We start from the raw sequence: 19,787 nt of genomic DNA on the forward strand, positions 1-19,787 counted from the left end.
TAAAAATTTAAAAAAATAATAATAGGCAATATAAATGCAAGAAAAATTCAGACCTTGGGGTTATGGTAACTTTAAAGTAACTCTGCTTACTATTTTCAAGGAACTAAAAGCAAGATTATAAAACTTCACAGAAAACTGGAAATTGTAATGAAAGGATCAAATGGAGATTTGGGAAATAAAAAGTACTACAGTGAAAATAAGAATTCAATATCTAAGCTTAATAGCAGGTTAGATACAACTGAAAAAAAAAGTGAGTAGAAACATAGGTCAGAATCATATATACCCAAAATAAAGCACAGAAAGACAAAATATAAAAAATATAGACAAGAGGGTAAAAATCATAGCACAGATAAGGAAATGGTCTAACATACCTGTAAGTGGAGTTATAGAAGGAAAAGAGTGGAAAAAAAGCAATATTAGAATAAATAACGACTAAAAAATATCCACAACTGATAAAGGGTCATTAAACAGCAGACTCAAGAAGCCCAGCATGTGCACGAGGTGGACACCCACATGAGAAAGAGGACAGCAATGGCAAGGAGACAGATCACATGTAGGAAGGTAGATCAAAGAAGTATCTCCCCTGTTAGATAAAGGAATTACAAATATGGAAAGAGAGAAATCCAGAACGAACTGTGCTGTGTTGGACTGCAATTAAAGGTACTGGTGTGAACACAGATTACTTAGCTCTGTCCACTCAGAGGGACATTTGGGCATACATAGCACCCAGACCCTAGCTTCTAAATATTATTCTCCACTAAAAAGGAACAGGACTCCTGGGAGAAATGGCTGATTCCAAGACTGAGGCAAAGAAAGTAGATGGGCCTGGAATATCTCTGTGCTAGAAAACAAGGAGATGCTCAAAAAAATAACAGTGATGTGTCAAAATGTCACAGAAGCGTACTCAAAGAGGATTCCTGAGTGCATCAAAATAAAAAAATCACAGTAAAAGAAGATAACCCAGGGGCGCCTGGGTGGCGCCGTCGGTTAAGCGTCCGACTTCAGCAGGTCACGATCTCGCGGTCCGTGAGTTCGAGCCCCGCGTCAGACTCTGGGCTGATGGCTCGGAGCCTGGAGCCTGTTTCCGATTCTGTGTCTCCCTCTCTCTCTGCCCCTCCCCCGTTCATGCTCTGTCTCTCTCTGTCCCAAAAATAAATAAAAAAACGTTGAAAAAAAAAATTAAAAAAAAAAAAAAAAAGATAACCCATTGGATAAAATAGGAAACCATGAATCTAAACTGAAATAAATAAATTGAAAGTTAGATGACGATGGGATATGTACATGATTTCACAGTACTGCCCCACAAATACTTGTTGATCACAAAAGGAAAATAGCAATTTCAGAGTGAAAAAGGCTGGCAGATATCACCTTAAATATCATAAGTAATGGGGCACATTAAAACTGTATACTACTTGATGGCTGTCAAAGTTCATGAAAGTTAAAGAGAGACCAAGGAAACTTTCCAGACTAAAGAGTCCCAGAGAGACAAACTAAATGCAATCTGTGATTCTCAAATGGGCAATTATCAGGATAGTTAGGGAAACTTAAATGGGTTTTAATGATTAGATGGTAGTAACATGCCAAAGTTAATCTCCTGATTTCGGTGGTTGTGCTGTGATTATACAGGAGAACATTCCTATTTGGAGGAATGGAGGGAAAATACCCTAAAATAATCAGGGAGATGGGTCATTAGGTTCGCAATTCACTCTCAAATGGTTCAAGAAAAAAAGGTCTTTACACTGTACTTGCAACTTTTTAAAAAGTTTAATTTGTTTCAAAGTTAAAAAACAAAAAATTTAGGAGTGCCTGGGTGGCTCATTCGGTTAACCATCTGACGGTTTCAGCTCAGGTCATGGTCTTATGGTTCGTGGGTTCAAGTCCCAAATTGGGCTCTGTGCTGGCGGATCACAGCCTGCTTGGGATTCATTCTCTCTCTCTCTCTCTCTCTCTCTCTCTCTCTCTCTCTCTCTCTCTCTCTCTCCCTCTCCCTCTCCCTCTCCCTCTCCCTCTCCCTCTCTCCCTCTGCCCCTCCCCCCCCCCCCCCCCCCCCCCCCCCCGCTCATGCTCTCTCTCCCTCTCAAAAAATAAAAAATAAAAAAAACTCTTGTAAAACTTTTAGAAAAAAAAGAGAATTCCCTTAATCTGCTATGGCAATGTTTCTCAAAGCTGGTCCAAAGACTGGGGCCAGTTCTCAAATTGTTACTGGTATGTAATGAGACAGAAACAGAAATGAGAGTTTTAAGAACTTTTATAACAATATGAAAAATGATTTTATATCTTTTGAATTGGTAAAAAGAATTTGAGCTTATAATCAAGATGTCTTTCTCATTTTTCTAGTAATTCATCTTTTTTTTTTAAGATTTTATTTTTAATCTCTACACCCAAGGTGGGGCTCAAACTCACAGCCCCAAGATCAAGAGTTGCATGCTCCTCCAACTGAGCTAGCCAGGCACCCCTAATTCATCTTTACTTTATCAAGGTTTTGGTTTGCCATAGATTGGAAATTTTTTTTAAAAACCTGGTCCTATATTTTTGCTGTATTTTTATAAGTATGTGATAAAGAATATTTATTAAAAACAAACACTATTGCAAATATCATACCTAATGGTAAAATGTTGAAGCTTTCCTCTGGGGACAAGATTAAAAACTGCTAGCACTTTAATTTAATATGGTACCAGAGGTCCTGGTAAGTGCAGAAAGGCAAGGGGAAAAAAGGTTTAAGAATTAAATTTTTTTAAAAAAAGAATTAAAAAGAAAAAAAACAAACATGTAGATTGAACACATAGAATATTAAAAAAAATTTTTTTTCAGAAACCCAATTACCTACCTCCAACACCTTCTACTTTGCACCTTATCCCTTTATGTTAAGATAAAGGCCAAGGCAAAAACATAATACTGTCCTTTTCTCACTTAGATAATACTTCAGACCCTATAACCACTAGCCTCTGATGTGTGCTTTGGGCAGAACTTTGTATGTTTCAGATTTGAACTTACTCTGTCATCTAATTAATAAACTTTTTAATGGAAGGTAATGGGCTACCCCCTTCCTTTCCTTTGATTTAGACAACTCTCAAGTTTCAGCTCACAATTCTGAACTAGAAGTGTAAGTTCTTATATTTTCATATTTCCTATGGCACCCTGAATAGTATAGGCATCTAGTAGGTACTCAATAAATTCCCAGAGAATTGGTTTCAAAGCAGAAACCACTTTCCACTTTGGAATCACATTCACAGAATGTATGAGCCCAAAGATGGAGGTACACAGACACGTATATAGGCAGGCAGGTAGGCAGATAATGTAAATAAATGAAGAAAGCAAATGTTTAAAAAACTAAAAGTAAAAAGTTTGCTGTAATGCCATCAGAGAGTAGTAAGGGGAATAATAGTTCAGTGTGACTATTCAGAGTCTTAGCTTCCAAGGCTGGTTCTGTACAACTTAAGTTCAAGGCTCCTTCATTGAGAAATGGGAGGAATGTTGACCTTTATTTGTCATGATTTGAGAAAATGCCAATCAACTTTAAGAAACATGTAACCCAAAGGAGGGGCGCCTGGGTGGCTCAGTCGGTTAAGCATCTGACTTCGGCTCGGGTCATGATCTCACGGTCCGTGAGTTCAAGCCCCGCATCGGGCTCTGTGCTGACAGCTCAGAGCCTGGAGCCTGTTTCAGATTCTGTGTCTCCCTCTCTCTCTGCCCCTAACCCGTTCATGCTCTGTCTCTCTCTGTCTCAAAAATAAACGTTAAAAAAAAAAAAAAATTAAAAAAAAAAAAAAAAAAAGAAACATGTAACCCAAAGGAGCTAAGAGACTTTTTGCTGGGTTAGAATTATTTCCTACCAACCATCCCCCCTCCCCCTGAGGGTTCACTCCATGAAGGTATCCAAAAGAGCCCTGAGATTTCAGTCCAGTTCCTGTCACTGACCTTGGGTATATGACCCAAGCTGAATGACTATGCATAAGTTCCTACCTTCTCCGGGTTTCAGGTGCAATGCCAATCAAAGAATCTATGATCACAGGTCTCCTTGATGTACAGGATTCTGTCCCACTCATCTCCTCCTATTCTAGGCAATGTTCCCAGTTCCAACCATGCCCCAGTGAGCTGTGTGATTTGGGAATATCCCCTAGCTTCTTGTAGCTTCATTTTAGCCTTTGTGCAATGGGAACACCTGGACTGTGTCTGAGGTTTCCTCTACTTCCCCACCACACACACACACACACACACACACACACACACACACACACACACATTAAAATAAAACACAAAGGTGAGAAACTGTGACACTACTGCATCAACTCCTGGTCTGCCCTCAAAGTATTGTTTTACACAGAAATACATATCCACACAGTTTTACAGAGTAAACTCCACTGGCTCTTGGGAAAGCAAATGGCATTTTTGTTGTTTCCAGGCTGCTGTTTATGATGGAACATTTGGGAAAAGACAAAGGTAGCAGAATCAGTGACTGGTACACCTCCACCGGTCATGCCCTGGTCAAAGAAGAGACCAACTCTTGATGTCTGATATAACTCTTCTTTTGTCAGGATTTAAATTAGCATATCTCTGAAGGAATAGGAGCATAGAATTTGAGTGTTATTTTTTTATAGTGGCCTGAAAGGGTAAAAACTTCCTCCACAAAAGAACACAACTGTTTCTACTTAATATTAAGACCTAGCCTAATGGAATAAGACAAATGGTACCAAACACCAAGTATCAGCACTCAATGAGGAAGCAGTTCTGACCCATGCTATGTGTGACATCTCCTCATTTCCCTATCACCACCAGTGGAAGACAAAGTACTCAGAAAAGGAGAATGCCTGACCTGGGAGTCAGTCCAGGCCCTGCTGGACCTGGCACCACAGACCCAACCTTATACCATGCCACTTTCCCTCTCATCCACCATGCTTTAGACATATCGGTCTCCTTGTAATCACCCAGCCCTTCTCTCAGGGCTTTTGCTCACGGTGCTCCTTCTACCTGAGTCACTCTTCCCCTTGCTACACCATTCTTCACGTGACTGGCTTCTGAATCTCCTCACATAAGTGTTTCCTGACCACGCTATGCAGATGGACTGCCTACACTGCCCAATGCTCTTTTCCATCATGACATCTATTTATTTTTTATTAGCTTTTTATCACTACTTTAATTGTTTGTTTTCTGCCTCACCCCCCACAAGATTGTAAGCCTGCCTCTGAGGGCAGGATTGTCTTTTTTGTTTATTGCTATATATCCAGCATCTAGTACAGCAGGTGGCACATAGTAAGTATTCACTATACATCTGTTATATGAATCAGTGACCATTAGGAAAGCTTCTCAGAATTCAGTTTGGTCTCAGACTTCCAGGACCACAGTGGCTCACCTTGTACATAGGGCCCCATCTCTGGGTGCTCCCTGACCCGCAGACTGTAGGACTTTTTTTGATCAGATTGCTTCAGCAGATCCCGCACTCGTTCATTATAGATTTCCAGAAAACTAAAGACATGTAGAACAAAGCATGTAATTACATTTTGAAAAATGGGGACATCTTTTCAAAATTACATTGTGAAAAAAAGGCAACATATTAGATTTGGAAAAAAGTAGGGGAAACACTAAGCCAAGAATCAGAAGGTTCTAATTCTTGATCCAGTTCTACCTCTGACACTCTAAGACCTTGGCCATGCCAAGGAGCCCCACTGAGTCTCTTTCTACATGTGCACAATTATGCTGCTAGCGTTAGCTGTCATCACTTGACAGTCTTAGGTTTACAATGTCAGCGCTGACTCAAATTTAGCCTTCAGGAGGCTATTTCAGCATGGTTTTAGGATGCTGCCACCAGCCTTTATCTTGATCAGGCCACCATACCGCAAAGTCTAAAGGCTTATTTCTTAAGTGATTTTCAAATATGATCTTTGAGCTCTTATTATTCTGTGATGGCATCTTGAGAGCCAGTGTTGAGCAATGAGGACAGTTAAATGAATAAGATTCTGGTCCCTACCCCTAATTTAAGTAGGACAATTCTCATTTCACCTGTTTTATACACAGCAATTCTGGTTAACATATGCTGTATCTTATAGGTATCTACTAGCATTTCATTCCTTTTCAAAATAACAACATAGCTGGGCATCTGGCTGGCTCAGCTGGTGGAGCATACAACTCTTGATCTTGGGGTTGTGAGTTCAAGCCTCACGCTGGATGTACAGATTATTTAAAAATAAAATCTTTAAAATAATAACAAAATAGCTACAACTCTTAATTAAAATCAGCAAAGATTTTGTTAAATAAGAAAACATAATTTGGATGTAAATTTTAATAAATAAAAAATTAAATTAAAAAAAAAAAGAAAAGAAAACAAACCTCACAGAAAGGTCTTCCTCATCAGAACACAGATGTTTGCCTGTGAAGCCAGTGACCAGAAAAAAAGGCTCCAGATCAGAGCTGAACACTATGCACATTCTTATAAACTGTTTCTTCTTAACCTTCCCAGATTTGGACACAGGAATCCCAGATGTCTCTCAGAGTAGTGGTTCCCAGATTTCATGGCCAATAAATATGTACATGTTCACAGACACACATATACATGTCTAAAAATTTTACTTTGAAACTTAAAAAAATGTATAAATAATGTTCACTATCACTTAATTTTTAAAAAGGGCATTTATTCTTTTTGGGATGATGAAATGTTCTGGAATTAGTAAGGATGACTGCACAACCTTGTAAATATAAAAAAAAGATCATTGAACTATACACTTTGGAGGCATGAATTTTATGGTATATGAATTATGTCTCATGTTTTTTAAAAAGGACATTGAACACCAAAAAAACAGAATACCAAAAATTAAGGGCAATTGGTAACCTTGCACCAACATTTTCGCTACAGGCTGGTTAAAACTTCATATGGGAGTAATCAGCACTGTCTTGGAACTAGAGCTTAGGAACTACTGACCCAAAGAACAACCTACTGGAGCTGCAAGAGAAATTCCAACAGCTGGTGTTAAACTGTAAGGAAAGTGAAGAAAAGGAACCCAGATAGCCAGGGCAAGCTGGTCCACAGAAAACACCTGTTTAAGCCTGGGGATAGGAATTAAGATTCCTACAACCCAAAGATCTAAGTATGTTTCTCATCACTCTATACTGCAAAATATTTCTGCTGTGACTTTTCTCCATCCCTCTAGATGACTCTTGAAGCAAAGAGAGGACAGCTGAACATGCTACAATTTGGAGTAGAAACGGAAATATCTTAGGCCCTAGGGCCTGACAGGTTCTTACCTTACTTTTATCCTACAAGAGGAAGGCAGTGGGGCATAGTCTTCCTCCCTGATGAAGAGACCCTGCACAAACCAGAGGGTTGGAGTTCACTGAAGGGAGTGTACAAAGGAGGTGTACTTTGAGAGGATCTAGTCAAAATAGAATCTATACCTCACATATCCGTGGCGTCAACCCAACAGAGGCCTAGAGAAGAGAAGAAAGGAAAGCATTACTGTTCACTTACAGTGAAGCTCTCCCACAACAACCAGGAACCAAGGTTGGCAGGGAGATGGGCACATGGGTTCCCTGTGCTACCTCTTCGTTTTAGGCAGGTTCACTGGAAGTATGTAGAAGATTCTATTTGCCTGTGCTCTCAGGAGACACTCACGGGAGGAATGTACCAGCTGAGAGGCAGATCACCACCGTAAGAAGGAAGAGTGGAGAAGCTAACAAACACAGGTACCTGCTTTCATGCAATAAAGATTACATCCTTCTTGGATAAACCTATTTACCACGGCAGGCCCTCCCAAAACACTTCTATCCCTACACATAGAGAACTATACATATACATTTAGGGGGCGCCTGGGTGGCTCAGTTGGTTGAATGAAAACTTTGGCTCAGGTCATGACCTCACAGTTTGTGAGTTCATGCCCCACATTGGGCTCACTGCTTTCAGTGCAAAGCCCACTTCGAATCCTGTCTCCCTCTCTCTCTGCCCCTCCCCTGCTTGAGCTCTCTCTCTCTCTCAAAAATAAACATTAAAAAAATTAAAAAATAAAATAAAATACACATGGGGGTCTGGATGACTCAATGGGCTAAGCATCTGAATCTTGATTTCGGCTCAGGTAATGATCTCCCAGTTCGTGGGATCCAGCCCCACGATGGGCTCTTCATTGACAGTGCAGAGCCTGCTTGAAATTCTCTCTTCCTCTCTCACTGCCCATCCTCACACACTCTCTCTCTCTCAAAATAAATAAATTAAAAAATAAAATAAAATAAAGCACACATTTAGGGAAAAGTAGCTTCTTTTTTCATTTTAGACCCATTGTTAACATGTATGTAGGTTACAGCTTTTATACCCGTGGTGTAGTCAGCATTTTCTCTTAATTTCAAATATATAAAGTCACACTAAACCACAGACATAGTAGCAATGAGCTGAGCCCAAGGCAGCAGGGGTAATCTTTTTTTTTTAATGTTTTTTTTTTTTAGGTTGTCTTTCTACTTTATTATTTTTAGCACAAAAATGTTTAATTTTAAGCAAGTCCAATTTATCTGGGGGTTTTTTTCTTGCCACTTGTGATTTTGGTGCAGTATATCTGAAGTCATTGCCTAATTCAACGTCACAATGATTTACTTCTATTTTGTTTTGTTTTCCAAAAAAACCCTACACTTTTAACGCTTAAATTTAGATCTATGAATGATGTTGAATTATTTGTAGTTATGAGGTAGAGTTCTAGCATCTTTCATTTGCATGAGTGTATCTAGTTGTCCCAGCAACATTTTTTGAAAATACTATTCTTTGCCCATTGAATTGTCTTGGCACACTTGTGGAAAGTTTAAGAGTTTGTTTTTCTATTTTCTTCCATTGATTTATATGTCAATCCTTATAAAAGGTCCACACAATCTTATTTAGTTTATCTTTCTAGTAAATGATGAAGTCAAGGAGTATGAAACCTCCAAATTTGTTCTTTTTCAAAACGTCCTGAGACCCTTTAATTTGCATATGCATTTTAAGATTAGCTTCCCAATTTCTACAAAAAAAATGGTAGCTGGATTTTTTTTTTAATTTCTTTTTTAAAATTTACATCCAAGTTGGTTAGCATACAGTGCAATAATGATTTCAGGAGTAGAATCCAGTGATTCATCCTCTACATATAACACCCAGTGCTCATCCCAACAATTGTCTTCTTTAATGCCTCTTGTTCATTTAGCCCATCCCCGCACGCACAACCCCTCTGGCAACCCTCAGTTTGTTCTCTATATTTAAGAGTCTCTTATGGTTTGTCCCCCTCCCTGTTTTTATATTATTTTTGCTTCCATTCCCTTATGTTCATCTGTTTTGTATCTTAAATTCCACGAGTGAAGTCATATGATATTTGTCTTTCTCTAATTTTGCTTAGTATACCTTCTAGTTCCATCCACATTGTTGCAAATGGCAAGATTTCATTCTTTTTGATTGCCAAGGAATATTCCATCGTGTGCGTGTGTGGTATGTATGTGTGTGTATATGTGTATATGTGTGTATATATATATATATATATATATATATATATATATATATATAAATCCACACACACATCTTCTTTATCCATTCATCTGTCAATGACATTTGGGCTCTTACCATACTTTGGGTATTATCGATGGTGCTCCCATAAACATTGGGGTGCATGTGCCCCTTTGAAACAGCACACATGTATCCTTTGGATAAATACGTAGTACTGCAATTGCTGGGTCACAGGGTAATTCTATTAATTTTTTTGAGGAACCTCCATACTATTTTCCAGAGTGGCTACACCAGTTTACATTCCCATCAGCAGTCCAAAAGGATTCCTTTTTATCTGCATCCTCACCAACATCTGTTGTTGCCTGAGTTGTTAATTTCAGCCATTCTGACTGGTGTGAGGTGGTATCTCATTGTGGTTTTGATCTGCATTTCCCTAATGATGAGTGATGTTGAGCATTTTTTCATGTATTTGTTGGCCATCTGGATGTCTTCTTTGGAAAAGTGTCATGTCTTTTGCCCATTTCTTCACTGGATTATTTGTTTTTTTGGGGTGTTGAGTTTGATAAATTCTTTATAGATTTTAGATACTAACCCTTTACCTGATATGTAACTTGCAAATATCTTCTCCCATTCTGTTGGTTGCCTTTTAGTCTTGCTGTTTCCTTCCCACGCAGAAGTTTTTTTATCTTGATGTGGTCCCAAGAGTTCATTTTTGCTTCTGTTTCCCTTGCCTCCAAGACGTGTTGAGTAAGAAGTTGCTGTGGCCAAGGTCAAAGAGGTTTTTGCCTGCTTTCTCCTCAAGGATTTTGATGGCTTTCTCTTATGTTTAGGTCTTTTATCCATTTCGAGTTTATTTTTGTGTACGGTATAAGAAATAATGTTTATTTTTCAGAGAGCGTGCTCATGAGAGAGGGGGAGGGGCAGAGAGAGAGGGCGACAGAGAATCTGAAGCAGGTTCTGTGCTGTCAGTGCAAAGCCCGACATGGGGCTCAAACTCACGAACTGTGAGATCATAACCTCAGCGAAAGTCAGATGCTCAACCAACTGAGCCACCCAGACACCCCTGGGGGGTAATCTTTCAGAAGGAATAATGTCCCAGATCATGTCCATGTGTAGTGTTATTTGCCACCTGCCCCACCAGTTCAACTAACCAAGGTACTCCTAAACATAAAACAGAGGTGTGCTTAAGGACCTCTACCCTCCCAATTTTCCATGACAAAGGAAGGTTCTCAAAAGTCCTTCATATTTCTGAAAGTTCCATCCCAGCAGCTGGTCCTCCTGCTTCTCTCCAACACTCAGATGGAACACATAGCCCCATTTCTGCACAGCCCTAGGCAGCACTTAAGATTCAGTCTGTCTCATCCACTCCTAAGGTGTTAAAAAGCTTCAAGCGACGAACTTGGAAATGATATGAGAAATTCAGCACTGACAAGGTCTGCTTCATCAAAGGGAGTTGTAAAATTCTAAGGTTCTTCAGGTTTAATAAGGAAGGGCTAATTATTCAAAGTTCACTTTTCAATTAAAGTGCTAAGAAACCCAATCTTAATACAGAAAAGAGCCCATTAAATCTTATTAAACTTGACTGTTAAATTCATATTCTAGCTCTCAGTAGCAAGGACATTTGAGATTCAGGCTTGCTGTGGCAACAGAAAGAGATATATTTCAATACCAACACTCACTGGGGTCCCCAGCATGGTATATGTCTTCCCAGAGCCTGTCTGCCCATAGGCAAAAAGGCATATGTTGTAGCCTTTGGCAGCTCCAGACAGTACTTCGGTTCCCAAATCTTGGAACACCTGTAACAACAAAAGTAAAAAGCATGTCACTATAGTCCTTCCCATAGCATATTGAGGGACCATATCATTTTAAAATTTTCAATGTCGGAGAGGGAAGATGGCGGCGTAGGAGGACGCTGGGCTCACCGCGCGTCCTGCTGATCACTTAGATTCCACCTACACCTGCCTAAATAACCCAGAAAACCGCCAGAGGATTAGCAGAATGGAGTCTCCGGAGCCAAACGCAGACGAGAGGCCCACGGAAGAGGGGCCCCTCCTGAAGTGGATCACCTAAGGAGAAGCGAGCTAAGCCTGCCCCTCCTGCCCCCGTGCACCTTGCCTACCCACCCCAGCTAATATGCCAGATCCCCAGCACCACAAGCCTGGCAGTGTGCAAGTAGCCCAGACGGGCCACACCACCCCACAGTGAATCCCGCCCCTAGGAGAGGGGAAGAGAAGGCACACACCAGTCTGACTGTGGCCCCAGCGGTGGGCTGGGGGCAGACATCAGGTCAGACTGCGGCCCTGCCCACCAACTCCAGTTATAAAATTTTCAATGTCTAGCCTTGTGCCCAACACACAGTAAGTGTGTTAAAACACATTTGAATGAATAAATTTTCCCTAGCAAACTTTTTCTGAAACTGAATTTGTTCTTGTAAAATCATAGGGAATTAATAGTCATGTGTACTTGAAACACTTTATAATATTTTGGATTAAAAAAACCCAGGGGTGGGGTGACTGGGAGGCTCAGTCAGTTAAGTGTCCAACTCTTAACTTGGGCTCAGGTCATGATCTCGTGGTTCGGAAGTTTGAGCCCTACATCAGGCTCCACGTAGATGGTGCACAGCCTACTTGGGATTCTCTCGGAGTCTCCCTCCCTCTTCCTCTCTCTCTCTCTCTCTCTCTCTCAAAATAAATAAATAAACTTAAAAAAAATAACCCTGGGGTGCCAGGTTGGCTCAGTTGGAAGAGCACGTGACTCCTAACTTCAGGGTTGTAAGTTCAAGCCCCATATTGGGTGTAGAAATAACTTAAATAAATAAAACTTAAAAAGAAATTTAAAAAAAATAACCCAGAGTAGTTACATATGGAATTGTTCAATCACTATATTGTACCCCTGAAACTAATATAATACTTTATATATAATACTTTATGTTAACTAACTAGAATGAAAATAAAAACTTAAAAAAAAAAGAGCTGTATTTACACTTCTTATCACACATAAAGGTTGAGGTAAGGTTGATACTATTTGTGGATCTATTTACCCATCCTCTCTCCAAACTTGTGGTAGTAGTATAGAAAAGTAGGGTTGGAGCTTGTTATTTAAAGAGAGAGGATTCATGTAAAATATATTTTTTAGTAGGGCCTAACATTAGGGAAAGTTCTTAAAATGATTTCTCTTCCTCTAAACAGCTACCTATAGTTTAATTATTAAGAACACAGGCTTTGGGGGGTGCCTGGGTGGCTCAGTCAGTTGAGCATCCAACTTCGGCTCAGGTCACAATCTCACAGTTTGTGAGTTCGAGCCCCACATTGGGTTCTGTGCTGACAGCTCAGAGCCTAGAGGCTGCTTCAGATTCTGTGTCTCCCTCTCTCTCTCTGCCCCTCCTCTGCTCATGTTCTGTGTCTCTCTCTCAAAAATAAACAAACATTTAAAAAAAATATTAAAAAAAAAAAAAAGAACACAGGCTTTGGAACTTTCTAGGTTCAAAGCCTGGCTCCTTGGGCAAGTAACCTTACCTCAGTTTCCTCATCAATGAAACAGATTTTTAAAAAGCACCTAAGAATAGGTTAAGGGAATTCTGAAACAACATCAAGCATACTAACATTCACATTATATGAGGCTGAGAAGAAGAGAGAGAGAAAAAGGGACAGAAAATTTATTTGAAGAAATAACAGCTGAAAACTTCCCTAACCTGGATAAGAAAACAGACATCTAGGTCTCAGAGGCAAAGAGAGCCTGAAACAAGATGAACTCAAGGAGGTCCACACCAAGAGACATATAATTAAAATGTAAAAAATTAGGGGTGCCTGGGTGGCTCAGTAGGTTGAGCCTCTGACTTTGGCCCAGGTCATGATCTCCTAGTCTGAGTTCGAGCCCCGCGTTGGGATCTGTGCTGACAGCTCAGAGCCTGGAACCTGCTTTGGATTCTGTGTCTCCCTCTCTCTCTGCCCCTCCCCTGCTCATGCTCTGTCTCTCTCTCTCTCTCAAAAACAAATAAACAGTAAAAAAAAATTTTTTTATGTAAAAAATTAAACATAAAAAGACAATCTTAAGAGCAGGAGAAGAGGGGCACCTGGGTGGGTCAGTCAGTTAAGATTTCGACTCTTGATCTCAGCTCAGGTCTTGATCTCAGGGCTGTGAGTTCAAGTCCTGCACTGGGCTCCATGCTGGGCATGAAGACTAGTTAAAAAAAAAAAAAAAAAAAAAAGCTGGGGTAGCAATACTTACATCAGACAAAAAAAGACTTAAAGACTAACAATACACAAAGAACTGCATTACATAATGATAAAGGGATCAATAAAATAAGAGGATATAACACTTATAAACATCTATGCACAGGGGCATCTAAATATATAACACAAATATCAGCAGACATAAAGGGAGAAGTTGACAGTAATATGCTAATAGTAGGAAATTATAACACCTGATTTACATCAATGGACAGACCATACAAACAGAAAATCAGTAAGAAAACAGCGGACTTGCATAACACATTAGACCAGATGGATGGCTACATGCAGAAGAATGAAACTGGACCACTTTCTTTTTTTAATAATTTTTTAATTCCAAATTTTTTTAAAATTTACATCCAAGTTAGTTAGCATACAGTGCAATAATGATTTCAGGAGTAGAATCCAGTGATTCACCTTCTACATATAACACCCAGTGCTCATCCCAACAACTGTCTTCTTTAATGTTTCTTGTTCATTTAGCCCATCCCCCCACGCATAACCCCTCCGGCAACCCTCAGTTTGTTCTATTTAAGAGTCTCTTATGGTTTGTCCCCCTCCCTGTTTTTATATTATGTTTGCTTCCCTTCCCTTATGTTCACCTGTTTTGTATCTTAAATTCCACGTATGAATGAAGTCATATTTGTCTTTCTCTAATTTCTTAGCATAATACCCTCTAGTTCCATCCATGTTGTTGTAAATGGCAAGATTTCATTCTTTTTGATTGTCGAGGAATACTCCATTGTATATAGATACCACATCTTCTTTATCCATTCATCCATCGATGGACATTTGGGCTCTTTCCATACTTTGGGGTGTTATGCTAAGTGAAATAAGTCATACAGAGAAAGACAGATACCATATGTTTTCACTCTTATGTGGATCCTGAGAAACTTAACAGAAGACCATGGGGGAGGGGAAGGAAAAAAAAAAGTTAGAGAGGGAGGGAGCCAAACCATAAGAGACTCTAAAAACGGAGAACAAAATGAGGGTTGATGCGGGGTGGGAGGTGGGGAAGGGTGGGTGATGGGTATTGAAGAGGGTACCTGTTGGGATGAGCACTGTGTGTTGCATGGAAACCAATTTGACAATAAATTTCATACTTTGGCTACTGTCAATAATGCTGCTATGAACATTGGGGTGCATGTGCCCCTTCAAAATAGCACATCTGTATCCCTTGAGTAAATACCTAGTAGTGCAATTGCTGGGTCATAGAGTAGTGCTATTTTTAATTTTTGGAAGAACTTGTTTCTCCAGAGTGGCTGCACCAGTTTGCATTCCCACCAGCAATGTAAAAGGGTTCCTCTTTTGAAACTGGACAACTTTCTGACACTATACACAAAAAAATAAACTCAAAATGGGTTAAAGACCTAAATATAAGACCTGAAACCATAAGACTACTAAAAGAAAACACAGGCAGTGGGGTACCTGGGTGGCTCAGTCAGTTGAGCATCTGACTTCAGCTCAGATCATGATCTCCCAGTTTGTGGGTTCAAGCCCTGCATCAGGCTCTCTGCTGTCAGCATGGAACCCACTTCAGATCCTCTATTCCCCTCTCTCTCTGCCCCTTCTACACACATGCACTCACTCGCTCTCTCTCTCTCTCGCTCTCTCAAAAACTTGCCTCAGCAAGTTTTCTATATCTGTCTCCTCAAGCAAAGGAAACAAAAGCAAAACTAAAAAATTGGGACTACTTTAAACTTAAAAGCTTTTGCATAGCAAAATAAATATCAGCAAAATGAAAAGGCTACTGAACAGAAGATATTTCCAAATACTATATCTGATAAGGGGTTAATACCCAAAATACATAAAAATATATACAACTCAATGTCAAAAAAGCAAATAATCCAATCAAAAACAGGCCAAGGACCTGAATAGACCTAGTTCCAAAAGAAACCTAAAAATGACCAGAGATGCTCAACATGATTAATCATGGAGGAAGTGCAAATCAAAACCACAGTGAGTTATCACCTCAAACCAGTCAGTATGGCTAGTATCAAAAAGACAAGAAATAGTAAGTTTTGGTGAGGATGTGGAAAAAAGGATGTGTAGTGCACTGCTGGTGGGAATATGTGTGGAGCCCCTGTGCAAAAAGGTATGGAGTTTCTCAAAATATTAAAAATAGAAAAATGCCATATGACCCTGTAATTCCACTTCTGTGTATTTACCCATAAAAATGAAAATATCAAACTCAAAGAGATAAATAAACATTTATGTTCACTGCAGCATTATTTACAATAGCCAAGATATGGACGTAACCTATGCCTGTCAATCAATCAATCAATACATGATATACATTATACAATGGAATATTACTCAGCCATAAAAAAGAATGAAATCTTGCCATTTGCAGCATCATGAATAGACCTGGAAGGTATTTTGCTAAATGAACTAAGTCAGACAGGAAAAGGTAAATACCGTATGATTTCAATCATATGTGAAATCTAAGAAACAAAACAAATGAACAAACAAAAAACAGAAACAGACTCATAAAACAGAACTGGTAGTTGTCAGAAGGAAGGGGGTTTAGGAGATGGTTGGAATAAGTGAGGAGATGTAAGAGATACGAATTTCCAGTTATAAAATAAGCTACAGGGATGAAAATTACAGCACAGGGAATATAGTCAGTAATACTGTAATAACTTTATAAGGCGACAGATAGTAATTATACTTATGGTGGTGAGCATTTCATAATGTATATAATTGTCAAATCACTATGGTATATATCTGATACTAATAAACTATTTTATGACAATTCTACTTCCAAAAAATATAAAGATGATGAAGACACCGGCCCTCTCCCTGGCCAAAACCAAAAACATACGAGGCCTGACCAAGACAACCCTATGGAAAGGATCTCCCCTCTGATTTCCTGCTAGGGCTTTCCATTGTCCAATGCCAACCTCAAGCCAGAGGTTAAGAGAGTCCATTTTTTAGTCCAACAGGTCACCCTTGGGGCAAAAAATAAGATGGAAATTTTTTTAATGGTTTTTAATTTTTTTTTAATTTTTTTAATGTTTTATTTATTTTTAAGACAGAGAGAGACAGAGCATGAGTGGGGATGGGACAGAGAGAGAGGGAAACACAGAATCCAAACCAGGCTCCAGGCTCTGAGCTGTCAGCGCAGAGCCCGACACGAGGCTCGAACTCACAAACTGTGAGATCGTGACCAGAGCCGAAGTCGGACGCTCAACCGACTGAGCCACCCGGGCGCCCCTGAAGAGTTCATCTTGAAGGGCAAAATGAAGACATTCAACAGAACCTAAAAAGCAAAGGGAATGCTGGCTGAAGAACCTGGAAAGACTTTATGAAGTAGGGAACATCTGAACTGAGTTTCAAGACAAAAGGACTTTCAGAAGTGCCTGGGCAGTTCAGTTGGTTAAGCATTTGACTCCTGATTTCAGCTCAGATCATGCTCTCACAGTTTGTGGGATCAAGCCCTACATCAGACTCTGAGCTGACAGCATGAAGCCTGCTTGGGATTCTTTCCCTCTCTCTCTCTGCCCCTCCCCTGCTCGCCTGCATGCTTTCTGTCTCTCAAAATAAATAAATAAAAAGACAAGGATTTTCATGATGGGGATGATTGTCTAGGTTGGATAAACAACACATGTAAAGCTTGGAGTAACGAAAATACATGGCTATTCAGATGGAATTTGGAAAATCAGATACATTGGGAGATAAGACTTAAGTATTGGGGTAATGCTAAGGATTAGGTTTTCTTTCATCTTAGTGTGTACTGCATTATTTATGGCAGAATCTCAAGGAATATGATGAGCAACCTATTGTTCTACCATGAAAAATTAGCAGTACAAGGACAACTAGGCAGCAAAGAAATTAAGAAACCCACTTATAAATAACCCTTAAATCAAAGAAGAAATCAAAACTAAAATTATAAACTACTCACAAAGCAATGAAAAGAACACCATATCATACCAATGAAATAGAGTGAAATATATGATTGAAGAGTAACATTTTGTTTATACATTGGCTTTTGACTTTCTCCACATCTTCCTTTAGTTCTCTGAGCATCTTTAAGGCAACTGGTCTATAGTCTTTGTTTAATATATCTGCCTTTAGGGCTTTTTAAGGGACAGTTTCTGTTGATTTTTTTTTCCTTTGAATAGGCCACACTTTCAGGTTTCTTTGTATGCTTTGTGACCTTTTACATTGAAAACTGAACATCTGAATCTAATAATGTAGTAATTCTAGAAATCAGATTCTCTTCTTTGCCTGGGGTATCCTGTGTCTCATTATTCTTTTTGTTTATTGTTTTTGTTTTTCTGATTACTGTAGGCTATCTCTGTGCCGAGGATCAGCCTGAGGTGTAAACCTAAGGTTCTAGCAAGTGGTCTTTTCTGAGCCTTTCCCTGGGCACGCATGGTCACTTTCTAATTTTCCCCATGTGTGGAGTTGTTTTTCAATGCCCTGGTCCTTAGTGTCTGACTGCAAAATGGAGAAAAGCAGAAAAATGAAGTAGGAGTGGAGTGGGGAGTTGTCACTTCAAATCCCCTGGAAGTCACTTCAGCTGTATGGGGAGGGACTTGCAACAATGGGAAACATGCGACAACAATGACTACTCAACTCAGCAATTCTGTGATCCCAAGCAGGAATTGGCAATCAGCACAGATTCCTGATATTTGGAAGACAGGGTCCTTTTTGTCCACCCGACTTGTGCAAGCTGTGTACAAGATGCTCCAGGACCCATGTACAGCTGCCTGCCACGTGGCTGGGGATAACAAATGGGTAACTGCTACTGTGCTAGAAGCTGAAATTGACAGAAATTAACTGCGATTTATCCCTCAAGTCTTCCTCTGGAAAATGCAAGCCTTCAAGAAAATCCAGAGTTCCAAAAACCATTACATCAGACAGTTTTGTCTAGTGTAATCCCTGTCTAGGTTGGGGAACAGATTCTTCATGCTTCCTGATAAGGGAGCATAAGGCAAGCTGAGGGAAAAGCACAAGCTAACAGTATTCCCCCACCCCAGTTGGGATATGTGTGATATTCCTTGGACACTCCTGGCAACCTAAGAAGAAAGGAAAGGGGTTTAAGTGCTTCCCGTGATGATATGGGAAACAAAGGCAAATGAAAAATTTAATTCCCTTACTGCCTACAGCCCAGTGACAAGTCCTTGAAAGTGGCAGTGACCTCCTTCTAGGAGCTCAGCTGCCTGATGATAACACTTTGCTAGGGGCAAAAGGGAATCTTGGCTTAACATTATCCTGACCCCCAAGGTCCTATAAGTCTACTTTAGCCTATGAAAATTCCTTTGGAAACTTTATCTCAGCTCCCCCAAGATATATGCCAGCAATCATACTCCAAGCTTAAGGCCCTCTGATATACATCTGAAAGGTCTCATGACTGAAGTTTTACTAAATTATAATAAATGGCATTTTCCTAACAGCAACTGGCCCCTCAAGGTCCCGGAAACCTTGCTTTCAAAATACCTAGAGACTTATTCTATCTTTAACCCCCTTCCACCCTGAGGGTATATAATCAGTTACCCATCACAGCCCCAATGCAGTTCTTTCTGCCCATGGGTCCTGTCCCCGTGCTTTAATAAAATCACCTTTTTGCACCAAAGACATCTTCAAGAATTCTTTCTTGGCCTTTGGCTCCAGACCACCCCACCATCACCCCAAAACTTCATCATTTCCTACTCGGTCATTTTCCCAGACTCCTCTCCTCCATAATTATTCTTTAAAATACAAATTAGTAGCCCCATATTCCCCTATTGAAACTCTATATATTTAAGTACATAGAAGTTTCTTTTATTCTTGAACCCATTACCTGAGATTCACCCATATTATCACCCTACGGATGTACTTTTCCTTTTAATTTTCTGAAAACAAATAGAAATATATGAAGTAATGTTAAACTACTCAGAGACTAATAAAATCAAGTGAAAGAAGTTACATTTATTTATTCAACAAATATTTATAGAGTGCCTACTAAGGCAAAATACTGTGCTGGGCACTGCTCCCATTGTTTAAAGATAACTGTTAGGATTGTTTTGCACCATTAGTACTTCATTAGAAGTGTTTTTATTCAAAGCCAGGGTTTTAGATCCCTATAACCAGTAACACTTACTTAGCAATTATTTCATATTAGGGGCTCTTCT

At 39.7% G+C, this 19,787-nt stretch overlaps 1 protein-coding gene across 4 annotated transcripts in view; it reads right to left on the reverse strand.

Moving 5' to 3' along the window:
- The window catches only part of STARD9 (StAR related lipid transfer domain containing 9), a 141,182-nt gene that overhangs the window by 65,864 nt on the left and 55,531 nt on the right, over positions 1–19,787 (reverse strand). For 3 of the 4 annotated variants that reach the window (XM_042989046.1, XM_042989047.1, XM_007081721.3), the window contains 4 exons: positions 11,119–11,235; positions 7,387–7,419; positions 7,237–7,298; positions 5,351–5,463 (listed from right to left, as the gene is read on the reverse strand). In XM_042989046.1, the coding sequence (XP_042844980.1) occupies positions 5,351–5,463; positions 7,237–7,298; positions 7,387–7,419; positions 11,119–11,235 (325 nt within the window). Of the gene's footprint in view, positions 1–5,350; positions 5,464–7,236; positions 7,299–7,386; positions 7,420–11,118; positions 11,236–19,787 lie in introns of those variants that run through there. The other variant, XM_042989048.1, reaches the window with a different exon arrangement.

The sequence above is a fragment of the Panthera tigris genome, chromosome B3, assembly GCF_018350195.1.
Source record: "Panthera tigris isolate Pti1 chromosome B3, P.tigris_Pti1_mat1.1, whole genome shotgun sequence".
NCBI lineage: Eukaryota > Metazoa > Chordata > Mammalia > Carnivora > Felidae > Panthera > Panthera tigris.